The sequence below is a fragment of the Vidua chalybeata genome, chromosome 13, assembly GCF_026979565.1.
Source record: "Vidua chalybeata isolate OUT-0048 chromosome 13, bVidCha1 merged haplotype, whole genome shotgun sequence".
NCBI lineage: Eukaryota > Metazoa > Chordata > Aves > Passeriformes > Viduidae > Vidua > Vidua chalybeata.
In genome coordinates this window covers 19,793,688-19,817,776 of record NC_071542.1, presented here as the reverse complement: position 1 = coordinate 19,817,776, position 24,089 = coordinate 19,793,688, and the positions used below count along the sequence as shown (strand labels likewise).

Genomic DNA, 24,089 nt, shown 5'->3' with positions numbered 1-24,089 from the left:
TAGGAGCCCCGGTGTCGCTCCGCGGCCGCCGCTTTAACCCTTCCACAGCCCCGGTGCCACCTCCGCGGGGCCGCTTTAACCCTTTGCGAGCCGCGGTTCGGTCCCGGTTCAGTTTAACCCTTTGCGAGCCGCGGTTCTGTCCTGGTTCAGTTTAACCCTTTGCGAGCCGCGGTTCGGTCCCGGTTCAGTTTAACCCTTTGCGAGCCGCGGTTCGGTCCCGGTTCAGTTTAACCCTTTGCGAGCCGCGGTTCGGGCCCGGTTCAGTTTAACCCTTTGCGAGCCGCGGTTCGGCCCCGGTTCAGTTTAACCCTTTGCGAGCCGCGGTTCGGGCCCGGTTCAGTTTAACCCTTTGGGAGCCGCGGTTCGGCCCCGGTTCAGTTTAACCCTTTGCGAGCCGCGGTTCGGGTCTGGTTCAGTTTAACCCTTTGCGAGCCGCGGTTCTGTCCTGGTTCAGTTTAACCCTTTGCGAGCCGCGGTTCGGGCCCGGTTCAGTTTAACCCTTTGGGAGCCGCGGTTCGGCCCCGGTTCAGTTTAACCCTTCGCGAGCCGCGGTTCGGCCCCGGTTCAGTTTAACCCTTTGCGAGCCGCGGTTCGGGCCCGGTTCAGTTTAACCCTTTGCGAGCCGCGGTTCGGGCCCGGTTCAGTTTAACCCTTTGCGAGCCGCGCGGCCGCCCCGGTGCCACCAGCGCGGCCATTCTGGGAGGGGTCGCGACAAACGCGCGGTGTCGCCGAGGATTCGCCGCTGTCGCGACACGGCCCCTCCTGACAGCGCCAGGAAATCCTGGAATGCTGAGCTGGGAAGGAGCCGAAAGCCCATCCCATCCCAGGCCTGGGATCCAGGGGGATGGACATTCCATGGAAATTAAAGAATCCATGGATATTTCGATATTCCGGGATATTCCAGGCTGCTGCAGCACCCAGAAGGATCCATCCGCTTGGAAAAGGAGATTTTTTTTACGGACTCTTTTATTCTCGACAGTGACACCAGCAGGGCTGGCAGCTCCGTTTTCCAGGCCCAGCTGGAAGTGACACTCGGAATAATTTAGGACATCGTTGTGTCCGAATAACCCCAAAATCCAGGCCCCAAAGGGAAAAAATCCTGGAGAATTTTATCCCAACTCCTGCTCTCTCCACCAAGGAAATCCCGCTGCCGATGGCATCGATGCCAAAGAGATGCGGGGGAATTTGGGGGATTCTAATATGAGATAAAGGAATTGAGGAGCATCCCTGCCACCTGCGGCTGTGTCACCTTGCAGGCCCCAAATCCGGGAATTTCCTCCCAATATTTAAAAATCTCTGGGATGACAAATGAATATTGGGGATAAATATTTAGGGGGGAAAAAAATAAACATTTGATCTCCTTGTTTCCAGGGAATGAAACCAGGATGCAGCCCAGGCCTGGAATCCTCCAGGATTAATTTTAATTTTGTTTAATTATTATTAATTTTTAAAAATTTTTTTTTAAATTTATTTTTTCCTCCATTTATTTTTATTTATTTCAAACAACTCCAGGCCAATTCCAAAGGCACTCCCAATCCTCCTGGAAGAAAAGCACAGCCCCAAACCCAAAGATTTCCCTTTTATAAGGAGATTATTCCGCCAAGAATCCGACGGAAGATGAGTTTTATTCTGAGCTTCCCTGTAAAAAAACCAATGGATCTGATGACAAGAGGAGGAAAAATCCCAAATATTCCTTGAAAATCAACTATTTTTAAGGATAAACCACGTGAGCTGGGCTGGGAAGTGTGGGAAAGGTTAATGCAATTAGCAGGGAATTAATGACATCAGCCACCGCTAAATCCCGACCCACCCGGCCGTGACCTTTTCCCAAAAATCCTCCGTTTTCCCGGGATCCAAAGGATCCGAGAGGATGCTTGGAATGAAGCAGAGCTCAGGACAGGGAATATGCAGGCCTGGAAAAGCTGGAGGAGGAGAATCCCGGTTTTCCAAAGCCTTGGAGCAGCTCCGTGTCCCGGCTGCCTCATCCCAGAGGGGGAATTAATTATCCCAATGAACTGCTTGGAAAAACTCGGAAAACTTGGAAAAAAACTGGGAGCTGAGCTGGGATAGCTGGGAAAGGTAGGATGGGAAGGGAAGGCTGGGAAGGTGCCTGGAGCCGGGAGGATGCCGGGAATGTGGTGATGGATGGATCCCGATTTTCCACGTTGGGGGAAATCCCAGCATCTCCCAAATCCCAAATGCAGCTTGGGAGGAGCCCAGAAATATTGGGAAAGGGGCTGGGAGTTGGGAAAGCTGGGAAAGCCTCATCCGAGCTGGGAGGAGTGGGAATGCTGGGAATGGGGTGGGAATTTGGGAATTTGGGAATTTGCAGCACTGCCAAGGATGGGACAATTCCCTTCCCAGAGGGAATTCCTCTGGCATGGCCAGGAAAACAGCTCAGGCTCCACCAGGAGAGCCCTGCAATCCCAAATCCCAGCTTTGGGAATACTGGGGAGGGCAGGGAAACATCCCAGGGATTTTGCGCCTCAGGTTTGGCTCGGAATGTTTGGTGGGATCCCGTTCCAGCTCCCAGCTGGATTTGTTTTCCTGGACAACATCCATGATCCTGCTGTGATCCCGGGAGAGGGAGATGCTCAGCACCTGGAAAGAATTCCAAGGGTTCCGCTCTCCTGCCGGCACCGAGCAGGATCCGGGCGCTGTGTCCCGGCCTCCTCCAGCTGGAGCAGCTTCTCCATCGGCACCGGAGATTCCAGCTTTTCCATCAGCATTCCTGAATTCCCAGCGGCCCCAGAGATCCCTGAATTCCCACCAGCATCCCTGAATTCCCACCAGCACCAGAGATCCCTGAATTCCCACCAGCATCCCTGAATTCCCACCAGCACCAGAGATCCCTGAATTCCCACCAGCATCCCTGAATTCCCAGCGGCCCCAGAGATCCCTGAATTCCCACCAGCATCCCTGAATTCCCAGCGGCCCCAGAGATCCCTGAATTCCCACCAGCACCAGAGATCCCTGAATTCCCACCAGCATCCCTGAATTCCAGCAATACCAATGATCCCTGAATTCCCATCAGGAGCAGAGATCCCTGAATTCCCACGAGCATCCCTGAATTCCAGCAATACCAATGATCCCTGAATTCCCAGCAGGAGCAGAGATCCCTGAATTCCCAGCAGGAGCAGAGATCCGGATTGGTGCCGGTGCCCTCTGGAATGTCTCCCGCAGCCCGGGACGATTCCCACGGGAAGGCCAACGGGAATTGCTCCTGCGGGACTGGATCCGGGAGCCCCATTCCCAGAGTCGTGCAGCAGAATCCCGGCTGGAATTCCCGACCCGCGGCGTGTCCCGGGAATGGGAGGAGCGGATCCCGCTGGATGCGGCCTCGCGCAGCGGAGAATTCCTGGATCCGGGAGCGCCTCGGGCTCCCTCTCCTGGCGCTGCCGGGAGGGAATCGCTGCGGAAATCCTGGAATGGGAATCTCGCCGGGAGCACGGGTGTGGTCACCGCGGGGACGCGGGACATCCCTTGGGATGAGCGGAATTCCGTAGGAACTCAGGATCAGGGATCTGAGCCGTGGTAAGGAATGAAACCATTCCCAAAATTTCCCGGTTTTCCCCCCTCGCAGCATCCGCAACCCACCATGGATCATTTTCCATCTTCCCTCATCCCACCCCTGGGGTTATCCCGGAATTTTGTTTCCTGGCGCTGCTGGGCTGGATGTGAGCAATTAAAAAAAAAAAAATCCTCGGGAAAATTCCCACCTGGCTGGCTGGGAATGCGGGAAGAGCAGAGCGGGATTGGGGATCCCAATGTTCCCATTGGATTGGCAATCCCAATCTTTCCATCAGATAGATGATCCCAATCTTTCCATCAGATTGATGATCCCAATCTTTCCATCGGATTGGTGATCCCAATCTTTCCATGGGATTGGTGATCCCAATCTTTCCATCGGATTGGTGATCCCAATCTTTCCATCGGATTGGTGATCCCAACCTTTCATGGAGATCCGTTATCCCCACAATCCCGACCCCCACCAGGGACAGGTGGGACAATTCCAGCTTTTCCAGCTCTTCCTCAGTGCCACCATTCCCTCTGAAATGAAGGATGGATGATCCTTGGCAAAACCTGATCCTCAGGGAAAAAACCCCCGGAGCTACTGCCGTGACCCTTCCAGGGATTCCGGCTCCAGGACATTCCAGAGCCGCGTGGCCGAATCCCGGCACGTCCCTGGCTCTGCCCACAATTACAGAGGAACGGGAAAACCATGGATACAACACCCGGAGAGTCCTGGAATATCCGCGGCCGCCAATTATCCGGAGGCTGCTGTTCGGATTCCAGAGTGGATAATTTATGGAGAAGTCCAGGGTCGGGCGCTCGTCCCTTCGGGTGGAAGTTCCTCTGGAATAACAATACCTGGCGCTGGGAGCGCACGGATAACCCAAATCCCGGGATTTGAAAGGGAGATGATTCCATTGGTTCCACCGGGAGCGGGAACAAACGGCTCCGTCTGCTCTGCTGCCGGCAGCTGGTTCCCATTATCCCTGGAAAAGATCCCGATTTTTCACTGGGAGGGGAATTTGGAGCCGCCTTGACTCATTCCAAGTATGAAGTGAATGTGGAGCACAAATGAAAATTCCAAGGGGAGAAGGGATCGGAGACAAGGCAGCTCCTCCCAGTGGGAGCTGAAATTCCCAAATCCAAGTGGTGCCCTCAGATTCCAATCCTCTGGAGATCACCAGGATTGGGAATTCCTGGGGATGGAAGCTGTGGGTGAAGTGTGGATTCCGTAGGATGGGAAAAGCCTGGGAGAGGATGACGGAAAGGGAGCAAGGCAAGGGATCCAGGGAAGAGACCTTGGAGGAAAAAAAGAGGGATTTGGGGAATTTGAGTGTCCAAGAACAGGTTGGATGAGGCTTGGAGCCACCTGGGATAGTGGGAATTGTCCCTGCCCATGGAATGGGATGGGTTTAAGGTTCCTTCCCACCCAAACCATTCCAGGATTCCATAATTTTTGTGTATCTATATTTAGTGCCTATCCCAGCTTCCTTATTTCCCACCCATCCGGATTTATTTGGAAGTGGAAAAGCAGCGGGATGGAGGAAGAGGAAGCTGTGGGATCCCGGGAAACCCCGGCAGGAGAGGATTAAATGAGGGATTTGCGGGAAAATCCAAGGAGATTACAAAAATCCCATGGAATCCAGCTGGACTCAGGTGGGAATCTCCGTGTGTGGGCGGCTCTGCTCCATCCCCATTCCCAAATCCAACGTTTTCCCAACATTTTCCCAATATTTTCCCAGCATCCTTCATGGACTGAGAGTTATGGTGACGCCTTGGAATTATCCGGCAAAATTCCTCTCTTTTTCCAATGCCAATGGATAAAGCTCAAGGAATCAGAGGGGGAAAGTGGGAAAAAAATTTTGGGATAAATCCTGCGCCAGCATCCAGGTTTATGGGGAATATTCCCAATCCAACAGCATTTGGATCCCATGGACTCCCTGAGCTGTGGGAGCTTCCAGGAAATTCCCAGAGTTTTCATATCCCGTAATTCATCTCCTGTAGGGAGCGGCGTCCCTGGAATGGGGATGAGGGCAGCACGGAGCCTCCCAGCGGGAATCCCACCTGAACCTCTGGAATTCCACGGGGCGCTCCTTTCCCGCCCCTCCTCATCCTGGGGCTTCCCAGGCTCCTGCATGGATATGGAATTCCACGAGAAGGGAATTGACGGCTGCCCCGTTCCCGTTTGCCGGGGAAAAGCTGGATTTGGACGCTGCGGGATCCGGTGGCAGCTCGGAAAACAGCCGGAGGGGAGCATGGAAAAGGCTCCTGGCAGGAATCCTGTTGGAAGCCAGCCCAGGGAATGGAAGGAGCATTTTCCATGCCTGGATCCGATGTCTGATGGATGAGTTCGTCACTTGGCTCAACGGGAATTTTAAAGGCAAACCCGACACCTTTGGCTCGGCTCCTGGTTTTCCCCTGGCTCCAGGAGCGTTCCCAAATTTCCCTGGGATGACAGGGAGGGGACCAGGACCCCCCCAGTGCCTCCCACTAGGCCAAGGATTCCCACAATTCCCAGGAATGGGAGCAGGGCATGGAAAGGGCCGTGATGGGAGCCCCCGCCCAAAGCTCCTCGTTCCCGCCAGAATTCCCAAGATTCCCATCCGCCATCTGCCGGTCCCGCCCCATTTTCCAGGAGCCATCCTGGAATTCTGGGGGCTGATCCCAGACATCACCACAGCATTTTGGAGGAAGATCCCGGGATCCATCCCAGCATTCTGTGGGCTTTGAAACCAGGATCCACCCCTCAGTTTTGGGGAAGTTGATCCCGGGATCCATCCCAGAATCTGGGAGGCTGATCCCTGGATTCACCCCAGGATTTTGGGCGGTAAATCCCAAGATCCATCCGAACATTTTAGGGGAGCCACATCCAGAATCCTTCCCAGAATTTTGGGGAGCAGACCCCAGGATCCATCCCAGCATTTTGGGAGGATACTCCTAGGATCCATCCCAGTATCTGGGGGGGGGGGGGGGGGGGCAATCCCTATTTTCCTGTGTGGAAGAGGCTGGAATTCTGCTTCCAACTTTTTTTTTTTTGGAGCAATTCTCCAGAGCTCTGAGCTCAGCGGAGCTGCTGGATTGGGAATGACAGATCCACGTGCTCCGGCTTGGAGCTGCTCCCGGGTATCCAGAGGGACAAATCCCGATCCCAAATCCAGCTCTGGAATGGGGTTTGCTGTTCCTGAGCATCCGTCTTTCCCTGGGAAGTGGGAAAAGCTTCTGGAGCGGGATAAAATCCCTGCATGCCCCCCCACCCCCTTCCCAGCTGCTCTTGCGCTGAAATCTGGGAATTTGGGAATTTGTTGTCATTCCCAGCCTGTGTTTACATTCCTGGTTTCCAGCCTGGCTCTTCCCAAACTCCCGAGGCAGCCGCATCCAAGGCCGGACGCCTCCCACAGGTCGGGATCAAGGAGCTGCTGCGGGAACAGCTGGAGCCTCGAAAAATCTGGAAAACCTCCTGGGATGATCCCAAAAAAACAGGGAAGGAGGGTTGGGAATTCGGTGAGATGGAAGCACAAAATCCTGTGGGATTTGGAGGAGCTGGGGTTTGGATCCAGGGATCTGTGGGTGCCCATGGAGAGGGATTGGAATGGGATGAGCTCCCCATTCCATGAGGAATTCCTGCTATCCAAAGGTTTTTTCCAGACAAACAAAAGCTTTTCCTGGATCCAGGGGTCAGCTGGGAGCACACGGCCGGAGCAGCCTCCTCCTTCTCCGGGGTTTTTGAGGAGTCATCCAAGGATTTTAATCTGGGAAAACCACGGGATCTTCCCTTTGGGAATGGTTGATGTCATTCCCAGATCTCATCCAGCTGAACTCACTCCCTGGGATGAAACATTCCCTGTTTTCTCCTCCCCTCTCCCAGTTTTTCCCCTTTATTTTCTCCCACTTTTCCCTCCTGTCTCTCCCAGGTTTTTCCCCCCTTTCTTCTCAGGTTTTCCCTTATTTTCTTCCCAGCTCCCCCTCACTTTTCTTCCCAGGTTTTTACCCCCTTTTTTTTCCCCCAGTTTTCCCCCTTTTTTTCCCAGTTTTCCCCTCTCCCAGTCTTGCCCCCTCTTTTCCCAGCAGAGGTGACCCGGGATCCCACCAGGAGAGGCCCGGGATTCCAGATGGGAATTCCCGGCTGGCATCAGCCCCGATTCCAGGCTGGAATTCCAGATGGGCACAGCCAATTCCAGGTTGGAATTCCAGGCTGGGATAGCTGATTCCAGGTTGGGATTCCTGGCTGGCACAGATGATTCCAAGTGGGAATTCCCAGCTGGCACAGCCCTGATTCCAGGCAGGAATTCCTGATGGGCACAGCCGATTCCAGGCTGGAATTCCAGGTTGGCACAGCTGATTCCAGATCAGAATTCCCGGCTGGCACAGCCGACTCCAGGTGCTAATTCCTGGCTGGCACAGCCCTGGTTCCAGGCTGGAATTCCTGGCTGGCACAGCTCATTCCAGGTGGGAATTCCTGATGGGCACAGCTCATTCCAGGTGGGAATTCCTAATGGCACAGCTCATTCCAGGCTGGAATTTTGATGGGCACAGCTGATTCCAAGTGGGAATTCCCGGCTGGCACAGCTGATTCCAGGCTGGAATTCCTGGTTGGCACAGCTGATTCCAAGTGGGAATTCCTGATGGGCACAGCTCATTCCAGCCGGGAATTCTGATGGGCACAGCTGATTCCAGGCTGGAATTCCAGGTGGGCACAGCTCATTCCCGGCTGGAATTCCCGATGGGCACAGCCTATTCCAGGTTGGAATTCCCGGCTGGCACAGCCCCGATTCCAGGCTGGAATTCCCGGCTGGCACAGCTGATTCCAGGTTGCAATTCCTGGCTGGCACAGCTGATTCCAAGTGGGAATTCCCGGCTGGCACAGCTGATTCCAGGTTGCAATTCCCGGCTGGCACAGCTGATTCCAGGCTGGAATTCCCGGCTGGAATCTGCTCCCTAATGGGTGGCACGGCTTGGAGGTGGCTGTCCCCATCCCCATCCTTTCCTGCTGCACCTCATCCCAGGATTCCAGGGGGGCATTCCCGGCTGGCACGGCTGATTCCAGGCTGGAATTCCCACCTGGAATCCGCTCCCTAAAGGGTGTCCCGGCTGGAAAGGGCCGTCCCCATTCCCATCCTTTCCCTCCTCCCCATTCCCCTGGTCCCTCCCACTCCCTCCCAGCGCTCTCCCGCTGTCAGGGAGCCGGGAAAAGTTTGGGGATAAGGGTCGGGATCTGGGATCGGAGCTCCCAGTCCCGCCGATGCTCGGGAGCAGGGATTGGGGCAGCCGGCGATTCCATGGATATTCCCAGCGGGATTCTCCTGGCCTGCTCCCTCTGCCTCCTGCCCGGTGAGTGCCCATCCCAATCCCCCCCCCAAAAAAAACCGGGAATGGCTTGGAAAAAGTGCTGGAGAAACCTTCGCGCGGCTCTTGGAAAAGTTTTGCCGGGAGCGGGAGGCTGCTGGAAAGGGATGGAGATCCTGGAATTGCCGGGAAGCTCCCGATCCCTCCTCGGCCTTGGAGCGGGATTAATCGGGATCATCCCAAAGGATCGGATACTGGGGGGAAGGAAAGCTCCGTTTTCCCGAAATACGGCTTTTCCCAGGTTTGTCCCGTTGGAAAACAGGGAATGCTCGGGGTTAAATTTAGGAGAGGTTTTAGGCGGAGTTTAATTCCAGGAGCTGATCCTGCGGCTTCTCCCGTTCTGCCCCGGGGGGGCTGGGATGGATTTTTCAGCTTTTTCCCGGCGTTTTTCCTTGGGAAAAGCGACCCCCCATTCCTGCTTTAATCCCATCTGGAATCCACCCGCGCCGGGAGCCGCCGAAGTGGGGGGGGGGGGGGGAGAACGGGAAAAAAAAAAAAAAAACGGGAAAAAAATCGGGAAAAAAGCGCTTTTCCCCACTGCCAGGAGCTCGGCCACCGGCTCGCGCCTCCTCCAGCTGCAAACATTCCCAAACTTCCTGCTGGAAAACGCGCCAGGCTGCTCGGGGTTTTTATGGGATTGGCGCTTTTTGGGGATTTTTTTTTTTTTTCCCCTTTCTGCCGGGGGATCCTTTCAAGGGAGCCGCGGCCGAGCTGCTTTTCCTGGAATAATTGGATCCATGTGTGGATGGAGGGAGGGATGGATGGAGGGATGGATGTGGCTCTGGAATGGGATGTTGGAAAAATCCTGGCAGCTGCCAGATTCCCAGGAAATTCCCCCATGGACGCGGTGCTGGTCCATAAAGGGGGGGATCATGGAAGGGGGATTTGGGAATTCTGCCTTAGGATGTGTGGAAATGATCCCTGAATTTACTCCCTGGGATGAAACATTCCCTGCTTTTCCTTCCTCTCTCCCATTTTTTTTTTTTTCCTCTCCCCATCCGTGGATTTTCCCACAGGAATTTCCATCCTGGGGAGTTTCTGTCCCTGGATGTTTCTGGATCCAGGGATTTTGTGGGAATTCTGAAAGCACGAGGTCCTGCTGTAGCAAAGCCCCTCCAGAGCCGTTTTTTTGGGAAACGATTTTGTGGGAAAGCAGGAATGTCCCGGGATGACTGAGCTTCTGTTCATCCCCAGCATTCCCAGCCTTCCCATGCAAATCCCGGGATTTTTCCTAACAGCCGATGACAGACTCTGGGAGCTGGCAGCATTCCCTTGGATTCCCGGGAATTCAAGCCCACCCTGCTGCTTCCCAGAGGTTTTTTTTTTTTTTTTTTTCCCAAATTTCTTTATCCTTGAGAAAGTTTTCCTTGTTCAGCTCAACATTCCCTCTCCAGGAATTCCATCCCGAGCTCCAGCAGAAGCCAGGGATAGAACCTGTGTTTTCCTGACAGCCCAAGAAAAACCGGGATATTCTCCCAGGGAATCAGAAAACTTCGGGGCAAAGGCAGCAAAATCCAGCCCCAAATGTTCATGGAAGGAGAACCAGGGTTGGGAATCATGGGAAAGCTTCCAGGCACTTCCCAGAGTTCCTTTTCCAGCTGGGAATCCCAAAGGATTCAGGCAGGGCAATTTTTCCCCTTTTCTTCCCCCCCCCCCTTCTTTTTTTCCTTTTTCCCCCTCATTTCCCCCCCAGATTTTCCAATTTTTTCCCAGTTTTCCCCTTTCTCCCCCTTTTTTCCCCCCTTTTTTCCCCAGTTTTCCCCCACCTCTCCCACCTTTTCCCCCCTTCTCTCTCCCAGTTTTCTCCCCTTTTCCCCCCATTTTCCTGGTGCCAGCGCTTTTGGAATCATCTCCATCCCAGAAATTTCCTTTCCAGGACTTCTTTCTATCCTGATTTTTACCCTGGCAGGAAGGGTGGATTTTATTCCCATCCTTCTTTCCCAAAGATTTTCTTCTTTCCAAAATTTTTCCTGACAAGAATCAAAAGTTTGGACGCTCCGGGAGCTCCAAGGAAAAGGAGGAATTTGAGGCTTCCTGCCCTTGGAATTCCAAGGAAAACCTGGAGCTTTTGGTCACTTCTTTGGGATAGTGACATCATTCCCAGCAGGAAAATCTCTCTGTCTCCCAAATCTCCTGGAAAAGCTCTCCTAAAATTCCCATTTCAGCCGGAGCCGGTTGGAATATTCCCGGTTGGAATACTCCCAATATTTATTTTATTCCTTTCTTTTTGTTGGAGTTTTGAGGTTCCATCCATTGCTTGGAATCTTCTCTCCCGGATTTTTTGCTTCCCTGGGATTGGGATGCTCCAGCAGGAGCCACTCCCAGCGCTCCTCCCTGTTTTCCCGGAGATTTCCCATTTCATGGAATATTTCTGTTCATTTATTTCTGTTCCTTTTCCGGAGTTTTATCCTAAACCATGGAATGGGATTCTCCAATTTATCCCGGTGTTCCCATTCCCACAAATCCTCAGCCTGGGGGTCTGCAGTACAAAATCCAGGGAAATGAAGAGGAAAATCCATCCCACCCTCTCCAATATTTCCTCTGCATCCAAGACGCTTCCGGATCTCGGAATTTCTTGTTGGGAATCCAAAATTCCCAACATTCCCTCTGATTCCAGGGTGCTCTCCATGCCCTTCCCCCTTTTCCTTTCCCATCGTTCCATGGCCAGTCCCAGCTTCCCTCTCTCCCGAGGTTTTCATTTCTTTGGGATGTGAAATGAGGTCAACGCTCCACAAAATATCTTGGCTCTCATCCCCGTCTCCCGTTTTTTTTCTTTTTTTTTTATCCCGGGTTTTTTTATCCCGGCTTTCCAGAATTTCTTTCTGGATCATTTGGAAGTTCCTTCTCCTCAGAATCCATGGCCAGATCCCTCCATTCCCTGCTCCAGGTGTGGATTTGTTCCTAGGATTCCAAACATTCCCTTTTTCTCCGACATTCCTGCCTATCCAAACATTCCCATCCTGGATTTTTCCGCCTGGGAAGCGGCAGTGCCGAGTTTTCCTGCCGACAGCTCCTTCATATCCCGGGAAATTCCAAACTGAGCCTCCTGTCCCCATCCTGGAGGAAGATTCCAAGGTTTTTATTGGAATGAAGCATCCAGCAGGATTCAGGGAATCCAGTCTGGGATATCCTGGTTTTCCGTGTCCATCCTGCTGCTCTAGCCTGGAATTTGGGCCGTGTCCCCGTGTTCCCATGGATAGCATCTCCAGCATTCCCAAGATTCCCACTCCTGGGGGGATTCCTGATTTCCCAATTTCCCGCCTGGATCTGGCTCCAGGCACAGGGAGGAGCTGCCAGGAAATTCCCCAAATTTTGCTCCAGGGACGGGAAATTTCTCTGGAATTTGTCCCCTGTGAGCACCAGGATCCTGGGATTGGGGTGCCGTGGATCCTGCTCCCGCTGTTCTGCGGGAAGCGGCATTTTCCAGAGGATTCGTAGGGAAAGGACCAATCCCAAACCCTGCCCTGTCCCAGCTGGAATTCCACCCTTAGGGATATCCCCCTCTGGAGCTGCCTCTCCTCAGCTCCTGCTCCCACAGGGAATGGGAATCCCAGCTTTGGATCCTCGGGAAAACCCTTGGGAGTGGCCAGGATCCCTTTTCCATGGATCCCATCCCGTGACCCCATGGACATGGCCGAATCCATGGATTCCAGAGGGAGGAGCTCCTTTCTCCTTCCCATTCCCATCCTGGCTCCAGGGAATTCCCAGGATGAGCAGCTGAGGGCTGAATTCCAGGAATTCTGAATCCTAAACGAGCTCCAACTCCATCCCAAGGGCTGGATATTCCCTGGGAGCTCCAGGATGGAGAGCAGAATTTTGGGAAGCTGCAGACGAGGCGGGGCTGGAATGCTTTGGAATTCCCATCCTGGCTGGGATGGGAGTGGGATCAACCCATCCCTGCTCCTGCAGCATCTTCAAAAATTCGGGAGCAGCTTTCCCGGGATGGGCGAGGTTGGAAGCGCCTCTGGAATCATCGAACCCAACCCCAAGCGGGACCACCCGGAGCGGAATGGGATTGGAATAATTCCATGGCTGGAACCTTTCTGAGATTTCGGAATTCCGAGTTCATCCGTGTGGAATTGGTGTTTTCCAGCTTTTTGCCTGACGGATCCTTCCCTTTTTCCCCCCAGGATTCGGGAATTCCTTCAACATCGACACAAAGAGGCCCCAGATCATCGCGGGATCCAGGGAATCTTTTTTTGGATACACGGTGCAGCAGCACGACATCGGCGGCAAGAAATGGTGAGTGGGCTCCGGAAAACCGGGAATTCCAGTGGGAATTTCGGCGGGAATTACACCAAACCACCCCAAATCACCTCCAGAATTCCCAGGAATTGCTGGGCCAGGATCTGCTCCATCCTGGAGGTGCAGAACGAAGGAAAGGTTTTCCTTAAAAAAAGAGGAATTTTGGGTGGGATAAGGGAATATTGGGAATTTGGGAAGGGTGGGGATGGAGGGGGTGTCCTGGCTGGAGCACGGTTCCTTGGAGCTGGAATCCCATCTGGAATTTGGGTCCAGGCCATCCCGCCTTTTACAGTTTCCATGGAGGACCCGGGGCCTGGAGAATCGATCCATCGGGAATATCCATCGGGAATGTGGGATGAGCCTGGGATTGGCTCAGGTTTGGGATTTGGGGTGGGTTTGGCTGATCCCAGGGGGATCCCAGGGATGAATCCAAGACTGATCCCAGGGATGAATCCCAGGGGATCCCACCCAGATGTTGGCAGAGACCTTTGGAGCATTCCAGGAGCACGTCCGGATGCTCCGAAGGAATTCCCTGGAATTCAGGATCTGCCCCCCAGGTGGATGAATCCAGGCTTAATCCCATAATTAATGCAATGGATTCTCCTGGAATTCCGGAATCCAACCTTTGCCACTTTTGGAAAACCCTCCCAATACCCTGAACCTGAGATTCCCATTCCCTGGAATTCTGGGAAGTCGGGGTCTCTCTTTCCATGGCTCCCAACCCTGTTTTCCACCAGGACTGGGAGTTTTTCCCATTGGAATTGTGCATCCTATGGAAGGGCTGATGCCTTGCCATGAGAGTTGGGAGTTTTTCCCAGGATTCTGAGGGAAACTGCTGGAAAATCCCAGTTTTGGGAATATTCTCATCCCGGTTGTATCCATAGGAGCCGTTTTAGCTCCATCCCAGCTGAGGGGCTGCAATTCCCGTCATTTTGGGATCTCTTATCCCATTTTTCCATACCACCACCGCTGATGGGGTGGCCAAGGACTGAATTCCCTGGAAACTGGGAATTTTTTCCTGCTTTCCCAAGCAGAACCAAAGACCATCCCTGGCTTCTTTTCCCAACTTTTCCTGCCAACATCCGCAGGATCCACCTCTTGTTTTCCCTCCTGTTGGTTCCTCTGCTTGGAAAAATGGAATTTTTCCAGTGGGATCCTATGGATGGACGCGGACATAAAAACTCAGGACTGGAATCTGCAACTGAGGGGGAAAAATTCCAAGGAAAAATGTGGACACAGCTAAAAAATGTGGAGAAATCTGGGAGCAACCAGAAACCTCTGGAATAAAAACCGTGGATGTGCAGAGGGAGCAGGACAGCAATTCCAGGAGCTGGATAATTCCAGGAGCTGGCAGGAAAGGGAATGTCCTGAGACCCCAATTCCTGCTGAGCATCTTCCAATCCCATCCCAAAGAATTCCACAAAATCCACTGGAATACAGCAGAGACTCCGTGGTTCTCTCAGAATCCCGGCCATGGATGTGCCGGGATCCAGCTGCCAAATTCCAAGCGTGGAATCCGAGGATTTTGGCACCTCTCCTTCAGTCTGAGCCCTTTAATGCTGCTTTTGGCTGCCGGGAATTGTTTGGGAACGGATTCCAAGAATTTTTGTGTTTATGTTTTTTTCCATATATATTTCTAAAGGAATATTGGAGTGGCTCCAAGCAGATCGGATTTTCCAGGTATTTTTGGAAGTCGGGAATTTTCCCCTTTTCCAGACTTTTCAAGGAGCCACCCAGACTCTGGGAAGTGCAGGAAAATCCCTGAGGAAAAAATTTGGGTTATTAAACTCTGGGGAGGGGGGAAAATTTCCACTTGGATATTTAAGGCTGGAAAAGCTCATCCATGTGGGATTTGATTTTGCTCCGGCACTTTCCAGAGTTGTGAGGGGTTTCCAGACCTCCTTTTCCACACTTTTTCCATCTTTTCCGTGGAGCTGGAGGTGCCTTTTCCAAGTGGGGATGGAAAAGATGACAACAGGTGCCTGGAATCCATCCCAAAAAACCACCGGAGCTCCATGGAACGGCAGCTTCCCGCTCCCAGAGCAGGCAGGGAAAGGGAGTCCTGGAATTATGGGATCGGAGCATTCCCAGTGTCCAAACTGGGGATTTTTGGGAAAAAAAAAAAAAGGGAACTCCCTGTGCTGCTGGGACAAAATGACCTGGGAGGAATTTTGGGATAAGGAGAAGGGATTCCCGGAAGGATGGAGGGGTTTTGGAGGGTGGATTTCCTTGGGAATAACGAGCAGAATTCCCACAAGTGGGATGTGTATCCCTTAAAACCTGGAAGCTCTCATGGGAATGGGAGCTCCTGGATGCTTGGGGCAAACACAACCTGGAATCCCATGGAATTTTGGGAAGAATCTTCCTGGATGTCGCAGAGTGGGGGAAAAAAGGGGGAAAATTCCCTTCATCTTTCACCTCCCCCTTCCAAGTGTTTGTCCGGGATGCTTCCCATCATTCCAGGAGCTGAGGCTGGGAGCATTCCAGAGCTCCTTTTCCAAGGAATCCTGGAGAGGGACACCTGGGGCCCAATTCCTGGAATTTTTGGGATGCTGGATGCTCCTGGAGAGCCGCTTTCCCTATCCCGAGCTCATATCCCAGAGGGAAGTTCTGATCCCAAAACTCCTCCCTGGGAGCACCCTAAAGCTCCTTTTCCAAGGAATCCTGGAGAGGGACACCCGGGGCCCGATTCCTGGAATTTTTGGGATGCTGGATGCTCCTGGGGAGCTTTCCCTATCCCAGCCTCGTATCCCACTTATCCAAAGGGAAGTTCTGATCCCAAAACTCCTCCCTGGGAGCATCCCAAAGTTCCTTTTCCAAGGAATCCTGGAGAGGGGCACAGATGGGGACAGGCAGCGGTGACAAATCCACGTCCGGACCCCAAATCCCAGAAAACAGCGGATAACGGGAGCAAAGGCAGCCCAAGGAACTCTGGAATACCGTGGGCAGCAGGAACGCCACATTCCCGTTTTTCCCCCCGTTTTTTGGGATGTTAAGGAGGTGTTTCCAGGCATGGCCTCTCCGTGGCTCTTGGCTCAGTCGGGATTTTCCACGGAGCCGTTCCGGGATCTGTATCCACAGGGTCCTGTGGGATCTCTGGAGATTCCCAAGGAAACTGGGAATTTCCCAGGTGACTTTTCCCCATCTCCCACTTCCACCCTGAACAAACCCTTCTCCCTCGGACACGCTGTTGATTCCCAGATTTTTTTTTGCCACCCCATCCCTGGAATGTTCAAATCCAGCTCGGAGCAACCTCTGGAAGTGGGGCTGGAATGACCCAAACCATTCCATGATCTCCTTGAAAACGAGGCCAAAAAGAGGGAAAATCCCCCAAAAAACAGGGAATAGGGTGGGCTGCTGCAGATCCTGCATCCCGGGGTGGGAGGGAGAGCCGGGAGCAGACATTATGGAATTCTCTGCGCTTCCACCAAAATATTCCAAGCGCTCCGGCGGCGGCCAAGCCACGGGAGAATTCCAGCCAAGAAAACCTCTGGCAGGAGCTGGAAAACAGAAACCCCTGGAAGTGTTTTTCCAGATCAGCACAATTCTGGCTTTCAATCCGGCCAGAGGATTTTTCCCTCTTTTTTTTTTCTTTTCCCTCCTCCTTTTCCCTTCGGCCGGGCTTGGACCGGGAATGTCCAGGGTCAGGGTCTGGAGCTCAGGGGTGGAATGGGGTGAGCTTTAAGGTTTTTCCCGCCCAAACCATTCCAGAATTCCTGGATTTTGCTGGTTTGGAGCCTTTCCCAGCCCGCAGGCATGGACACATCCCATTCCCAGCCTGGTTGGAAAACTGGGAATTAGGACCCAGCACTGGGCTCTGCTCGGAGAGCAATATCCTGGGGTATCCCTGCTTTTGCTCTCCTTAATTTTTTCGGGATGAAAGTTAAAAATCCATCCTCAGACAGCTCGGAGCAGCCAGAGCTTTTCCCACTAAATCCCTGTTGGTTTTTTTCCCTTTGTTTTCTCCGGGAGCAGGGAACGGAGAGGGAGGCGAGGCAGGAATTGTTTGGTTCTGGTTTTCTTTCAAAGCCTCATTTTTTGGCCAAGTTGTGATGCAGGAGCCGCTTCCCTCTTGGGAATCCAGGGGAAAATGGGGGGATTTGGGATGATCCCAGGATGTGTGGAGGGGGAAAGCTTGAAAAAAAACCAGGAATATCTCCCTTCTATAGTAGGATGCTCCAGTTTTCTTGGGATGAGCTGGATTATTTGGATATGTTTGGGAATTTGGGATAACCCATCCCAAATCCTGGATTTTTTTTTTTTTTTTTTTTTTTGAAGGAAAAATCCAGGATTTCTAGCCTCACTTTCCAATTAAAAGAAGAGTGGAGCAGCATCCCTAAAAACACCTTCCAAACAGCTGGAAAAGCCTTTTTCCCGAGCTGCCAAGTTTCCATGAGGATTTGACAGCTCCAGCTGATGAATCACTCCCATTTAACCGAAAAGGGAAAACAATTCCATTGTTTTTTGGGAGACAAGAATTCCGGCTTCAGGAGCTCCGCAGCCGCTCCGCATTCATGGCAAAAGCTGGGAATGTTTGGGTTTCCTTTGGGTTTGCCTCGTCATCCCAAAGGGATGATCCGACCCCAAACCCGCTGGTTTTTTGGGAATGTTGGTTAATGGGTGGTGTGATCATATTAATATGGGAATATTAATTAATGGAAAAGTCTCCAAGAGGATTCCCTGCAGGATGGGAGCTGCTCCCAGAAGTTCATGAAATTCCATGTATCTGAAATTCTTTGGGAATTGGGAATTACACCTGGAGATCCTCGTTTTTTATGGAGCCTCCACCTTTATTCCTCCTCATCCTCAAGGTTTTCCCATTCCCCTTCCCGATCTTCCACCTTTTCCCTCCTCTCCACACCAAATGGACATGAGAGTGTGGGAGAGCCTCAGGAAAATGAGCAAATTCCTGAAAAATTCCCAGATTTTCCTGGAAGCTGTTGAGGACAGCTCCAGCTGGAGATGATTTTCCCGTTGTGAATTCCCACATTAAGCCGTAAGACAGGAAGTGTTTCCAGGAGAATCCTTGGATTCGGGACCTTTTCCTTGGGTGAGCGATTCCGGTTTGGGATAAAAGAATGGGATGTTTGTCTTTGGAGCAGCAACATTTTTAAGGAATGACAATTCCTGGTCTAACAGGGAACATCTGTGCCGGTGGCTTTTCCAGCTGCTGGGAAGGGCCCTGTGGAACAAAAGAGCTCCTGTTTATCTGGAGATCCAGACTGGGACGGCTGCATCCATAGGATTTTTGGGAAGCTAAAAAAAAAAAAAAAAAAACCCAAAAAAACCCAAAAAATCCCATTTATTTTAGGAGCAGGAGTTGCCATCAACTCGTGGTGCCGAGGATTTTTGGGATAGCCTGGAAAGAAGGGAATTCCTTAGGTCCCATGCTCTTCCTGCTTTTGGGTTGCTGGGTTGGAATGCTGTGGTCAAAGAGGAAAAGTGGGAAAAGTGTTTGGATGTCCCAAAAATATCCCAGCTGGAAGCTGGTGTCCTTGCTGGGGAATGGGATTTAGCAGCTCCCTTCTTTTGGAGAGCAGGAAAATTCCCGATGTCCGCTGGCGATCCCAATGTTCAGCTCCTGATGCTCAGAACAATTCCAGCTGGGAGCAAGTTCCCTTTTCCAGGGTTTTCCTGGGGAAAATTCCTTCCCTCCACTGGAGATCCCAATGCTCATCTCCCACTGCTCGTAACAACCCCAGCTTGGAGAAAATTCCCTTTTCCAGGGTTTTCCCTGGGAAAATTCCTTCCCAATTTCCTCACCCACCCCTGGAGATCCCAATGTTCAGCTCAGGGCTGTTCATAACAACTCCGGGTTGGAGCAAATTCCCTTTTCCAGGATTTTCGGGGGGGAAATTCCTTGTGGATCCCAGTGGGATTTGCTGGAAGCGCTCCACCAGCTCCTTGTTATTCCTTCTGGTTCTGCTGGAATCCTGCATCCGTATCCGTGTCCCAGAGATCTTCTGGGAATGAAGTGGGAGGTGTCTCCGTATCCATATCCCGGAGATCTTCTGGGAATGAAGCGGGGAGGTGTCCCTGCCCATGGAGGGGTTTGGGAAGAGATGATCCTTAAGGTCCCTTCCATCCCAAACCATTCCATGACCCTATGGAAAGGCTCCTCCATAGGCAGTGGAGAGAAGGGACAATCCACGGGCGCCTCAGCTGATTCCGAGGGCTTTGGTGCCACCCTGGAGCTGCTTCCCTGCCCCTGCCTGTGCTTCCAGAAGGGTTTGGAGCCCTCCCTCCCTGCCGGGAATCCGTTCCTTGCGGCTGATGGGAATGAATTCCATGATTCCAGCTGGCAGAGTCACATTCCCAACCTTTTGCTGCTCCAGCGGGAAGAGAAGGAGAAGCTTTCCTTCCACTGAGGTTGGGACCCTCTCCTGCCACTCCCAAATCCGGGAATTGCGGCTGAGGAATCCTTTATCCCAGGGCATTCCCGTTGTCCCGGTGCTGACGGATCCATGTTTTCCGCAGGCTGGTGGTGGGAGCTCCGTACGAATCCAACGGGCAGCAGAAGACCGGAGACGTCTACAAGTGTCCGGTGCTGAGTGACGGCCACGGAAACTGCACCAAGCTCAACCTGGGTACGGCGTTCCAGGCCCAGACATCCCCGATTATCCCTGAAAAACGGGATATTGGGAAGGGGTTCCCCCCTGGGAAGGTGGAATTCCCAGAGAAGCCCCTGGATCCCTGGAAGTGTCCAAGGCCGGGTTGGATGGGGCTTGGAGCATCCTGGGGTGGTGGAAGGTGGCAGCGGATGGGCGTTAAATTACTTCCATCCCAAATAATTCCATGATTCCCAGTTTGCTTCCCAAAGGGGGAGCTCTGGCCCATGGGGAGCTGCGTTTTCCAGAGGAACGGTTGGATCAGGATTTGGGACACAGCTCAGTGACCAATCCCATTTAGGATTGACAGGGCCGCCCTGGGGGCTGTTCCCGATTTCTGGGCTGTGCCATGGAAAAAGCAGGGATTCCCTGGGAATCCAGGATGAGCCCTCTGAGGGGTTTCCTCCTTTCCAGCTCCCAGTCTCATTCCCAAAAAAATTTTCCTTCCTTGGTTGTTCATCTAGGGAAAAACCCAATTCTCACCTTCCAAAAATTCCCAAAACCTGGAGTGAAGCCAGCAGAGATTCCTCTCTGGCACACAATTCCCAGTTGCTCCGGAGATTCCGGGGGGCATTCCAGATTTCCCGGGAATATCCAGATTTCCCCAGATCAGCCACCGGCCCGGGAATCCAGGATGAGGAGCTGAGCACTCCGAGGGATTTCCTCCTCTCCATCTCCCACACTCATTCCCCAGAAAACTTTCCTTCCTTGATGGAAAGTTCATGAAGGAAAAACCCCAATTTTTCCAATTTTTTTCTCACCTTCCAAAAATCCCCAAAACCTGGAGTGAAGACCCCTCTCTGGCACACAATTCCCTGTTGCTCCAGAGATTCCAGGGGGCATTCCGGATTTCCCGGGAATGTCCCTGATCCCAGCCTCTCTCCCAAGGACGGGTGACGCTGGTTTTTTTTCCCAGGCTTTTTTCTCACCTCCCAAAACCCCCCAAAACGCGGAGTTACGCCCGCAGAGATTCCTCTCCGGCACACAATTCCTGATTGCTGTGGAGATTCCCAGGATTTGGGATTTCCCAGGAATGTCCCTAATCCCAGCCTCTTTCCCAAGGCCGGGTGACGCTGTCCAACGTGTCGGAGCGCAAGGACAACATGCGCCTGGGCCTGAGCCTGGCCACCAACCCCAGGGACAGCAGCTTCCTGGTGAGCAGCATTCCTGGGAACGCGGGCTGGGAATCTGGGAATGCGCGGCGGGACAGGAAGGTGCCAGGAGGTTCCTCTCGCTGGGCTTTTGTTTATGGCATGTCGGGAGGTTTGTAGGGATTTATTGGTAAAGTAAAGTGAAAGATAACAAAATGCAGCGCGATAAAGTAGAATTAAATGGAATTAAAGTGAAATGAAATGAAGTAAAATGGAATAAAATGAAATGAAGTAAAATGAAATGAAAATAAAACACGGAAAAAGGGATCCCTTGAACCAAATCCTGCTTTTTTACCCTGCCAGGCCTGCAGCCCCCTGTGGTCCCACGAGTGCGGCAGCTCCTACTACACCACGGGAATGTGCTCCCGCGTCAACTCCAACTTCCGCTTCTCCCGAACCGTGGCTCCGGCTCTGCAGAGTGAGGACCGAGATCCCGGCTCCAATCCCAGCTCCAATCCCTTTTGCAATCCCAGCTCCGATCCCGGCTCCAATCCCAGCTCCAATCCCAGCTCTGATCCTGGCTCCAATCCCAGCTCCAATCCAGCTCCAATCCCTTTTTCAATCCCAGCTCTGATCCGGCTCTAATCCCAGCTTCGATCCTGGCTTCAATCCCAGCTCCGATCCCGGCTCCAATCCCAGCTCCAATCCCAGCTCTGATCCTGGCTCCAATCCCAGCTCCAATCCCTTTTGCAATCCCAGCCTTGATCTTGGCTTCAATCCCAGCTCTGATCCCGGCTCCAATCCCTATTTCAATCCCAGCTCTGATTCCAGCTCTGATCCTGGCTCCAACTCCAGATCCCATCCTGGCTCCAATCCTGGCTCTGATCCTGGCTCCAATCCCTGTTTCGATCCTGGCTCCAATCCTGGCTCCAATCCCGGCTCCAATCCCAGCTCCAATCCCATTTTATCTGCACAAAACAAAGCCCTCATTGACCGGGAGTTAAATATGTTGGAATTCGGGAGCTGGGATTTTATTTTGGAGGGTTTAAGTGAAGTTTCCTGCCTTTCCTGGAGCTGGGAAGGGTTCCCAGAAGCCTGTCCTGCTCCTGGGAGCTCCTCGTCCCATGGGATGTGATTCCCCAGCTCCAGACCCCTGCTGGTGTTGGTTAATTCCCAGGGCAAATGGGCTGGTAAAAATGGGATTTGGAGGGGATCAAGGCAGGAAAGGCAGAGCCCACCACCAAATTCCCAGGGCATAAAGAGGGGCTTGGAAAAATGGGATTTTCGGGATCAAGGCAGTAAAGACATCATCAAATTCCCAGTGTCACTTCCCTCGTTATTTTCCAGCCCTCTCTGCAAAGGATAATTGGGATTTTAGGGATTTCTGGGAAGTGTTTATTTAATGGGATGCGGGGTCGGCGCCTCTCCCTGATTCCTGGGATGGGATGGAGATGGAGGCACACAGAGGATCCCAGTGACTCCAATCCATGGATTCTTTCATCCACACAAACCTAAAGGGTGAAAGAGCAGCCGATAAATCTCTGAAATCCAGGATCATCAAGGAATACTGTAAAACATCAGCAAGGCTGAGATGATCCTCAGCAATTTTCCCCACTGGAAAAAAATCCTTAAATCCTTCCTGCTCCGGCTGCGGAGCCGAGCCCTGGGGTCCCCTCCGGGGTTTTTGGCTGCCTCGGAGCCGAGGATTTCATGGGAAGGGAGGAAATGCCCGCCGTGTGTTCCATGGCAGGGCTGGGAATGACTCAGGGATCAGGAACGGCTCTGCGGGAGGAACGGAGCCGGATCCTGCTCCTCTTTGAAGTGTGGAATGATATTAAACGGGATCAAATTCCAAAGCTGAATCCCAAACGATGCCGCTGAGTGTTATTCCTAGGAAGCGATCCCATCTTTTCACAGCGGAGAGGATTCCTGTGGCTTCTCCCCACCTTGCTGGAACCCAAAGTTCTTTCCCAAATTATTTAAATCAGATTTTTTTCCCCCGAGAAATCCTAAGAGGAAGAACCTGGCTGGAAGTGAAGCCATAAATCTGCCCCTTTCCAGGAGGTCTTTTAATAAATCCCTGGATTTTCCACAGGATGCCAGACCTACATGGACATCATCATCGTTCTGGATGGATCCAACAGCATTTATCCATGGGTTGAAGTCCAGCACTTCCTGATAAATATCCTGAAAAAGTTTTACATTGGTCCCGGACAGATCCAGGTGAGGCTCTGAACTGTTTGTGTCATCCCAGGGCCATTCCCAATGTCCCTTTTCTGTCAAGCTGCTGGAATTTGTCAAAATATTGGGGTTTTTAACTCATCCCATGGGAAAAAAAACGCTCCCATAAATGTCCCTAAGTGAGCTATGGAGGGATCCCATGTCCCACATCCCAGTGGGAACAGGGAGGATGAAACCCCATGGAAAGGAGCTCTCCATGCTCTTGCTCCGAGCAATCATGGGCTGATTCAGGCAGGAATTTGCGCAGGAATATCCCAGATTTTCCCAAATAACCCAGTTCGGTCCCACCGGGAGACGCTGTGGGTCCAACCTGGGACAGTGGAGCGCGGCACATCTGGATCACCCCAAAACTTGGGAGCGGAGCAGAGCAGGCGGGAGAGCCATAAAACTGGGAATTAATAAAGATCCCATGGAGGGAAAACTGGGCGATGGAACTTCGAAAAAAAACTGAGCGACGGAATTTTACCCGTGGCCGGTGATCCCCGTGGTGGACGGCGCGCGTGGCGGACGGGGCCTCGTTCTGTTGGCCTTTTTGGTGCCATTCCCGTCGTTCCCAGGTGGGAGTTGTCCAGTACGGAGAGGACGTGGTCCATGAGTTCCACCTGAACGACTACAGGTCCGTGCAGGACGTGGTGGCGGCCGCCAGCCACATCGAGCAGCGAGGGGGCACCGAGACCAGGACCGCCTACGGCATCGAGTTCGCTCGGTAAAACCCCTCCCGTTCCTGGTCCTGTTCCCAGGAAAACCTTCAAATCCACCTTCCCCCCCCCCCCCCCCCCATTCCTTCCCTCTCCCTTTGTTTTCCCTGCTGCTTAAGAATGGGGGAATCGCCAGGGTTTGTAGGAAAGTGTGATTTGGGGGAAGCTTTGCGAGTGGCGCTTCCCAAAATTGCTCCGTCCTCGTTTGCAGCTGGGGCAGGCTCTGGAATTGTGTCCTCTCCTTGGAAGCCCCCAGGGAGGAGCTCCCAGCCCCCAAATTCAGCCCCAGGACCTGGAGCTCTCCTGGAAATCCCTGGAGAGTCCCCAGGAGCTCAGGACAGCTCCACCTC

General features: G+C 52.8%; 1 protein-coding gene across 2 annotated transcripts in view; it reads left to right on the top strand.

Annotated features, from left to right (window-relative positions):
- Positions 1–8,773: 8,773 nt before the first annotated feature.
- The window catches only part of ITGA11 (integrin subunit alpha 11), a 41,061-nt gene continuing 25,745 nt past the window's right edge, over positions 8,774–24,089 (top strand). For both annotated transcript variants that reach the window (XM_053955032.1, XM_053955031.1), the window contains exons 1-7: positions 8,774–8,841; positions 12,987–13,098; positions 19,579–19,688; positions 20,772–20,863; positions 21,164–21,278; positions 22,896–23,023; positions 23,599–23,747. In XM_053955032.1, coding sequence (XP_053811007.1) covers positions 8,790–8,841; positions 12,987–13,098; positions 19,579–19,688; positions 20,772–20,863; positions 21,164–21,278; positions 22,896–23,023; positions 23,599–23,747 — 758 coding nt within the window. In that variant the 5' untranslated portion in view covers positions 8,774–8,789. The remainder of the gene's footprint in view (positions 8,842–12,986; positions 13,099–19,578; positions 19,689–20,771; positions 20,864–21,163; positions 21,279–22,895; positions 23,024–23,598; positions 23,748–24,089) is intronic.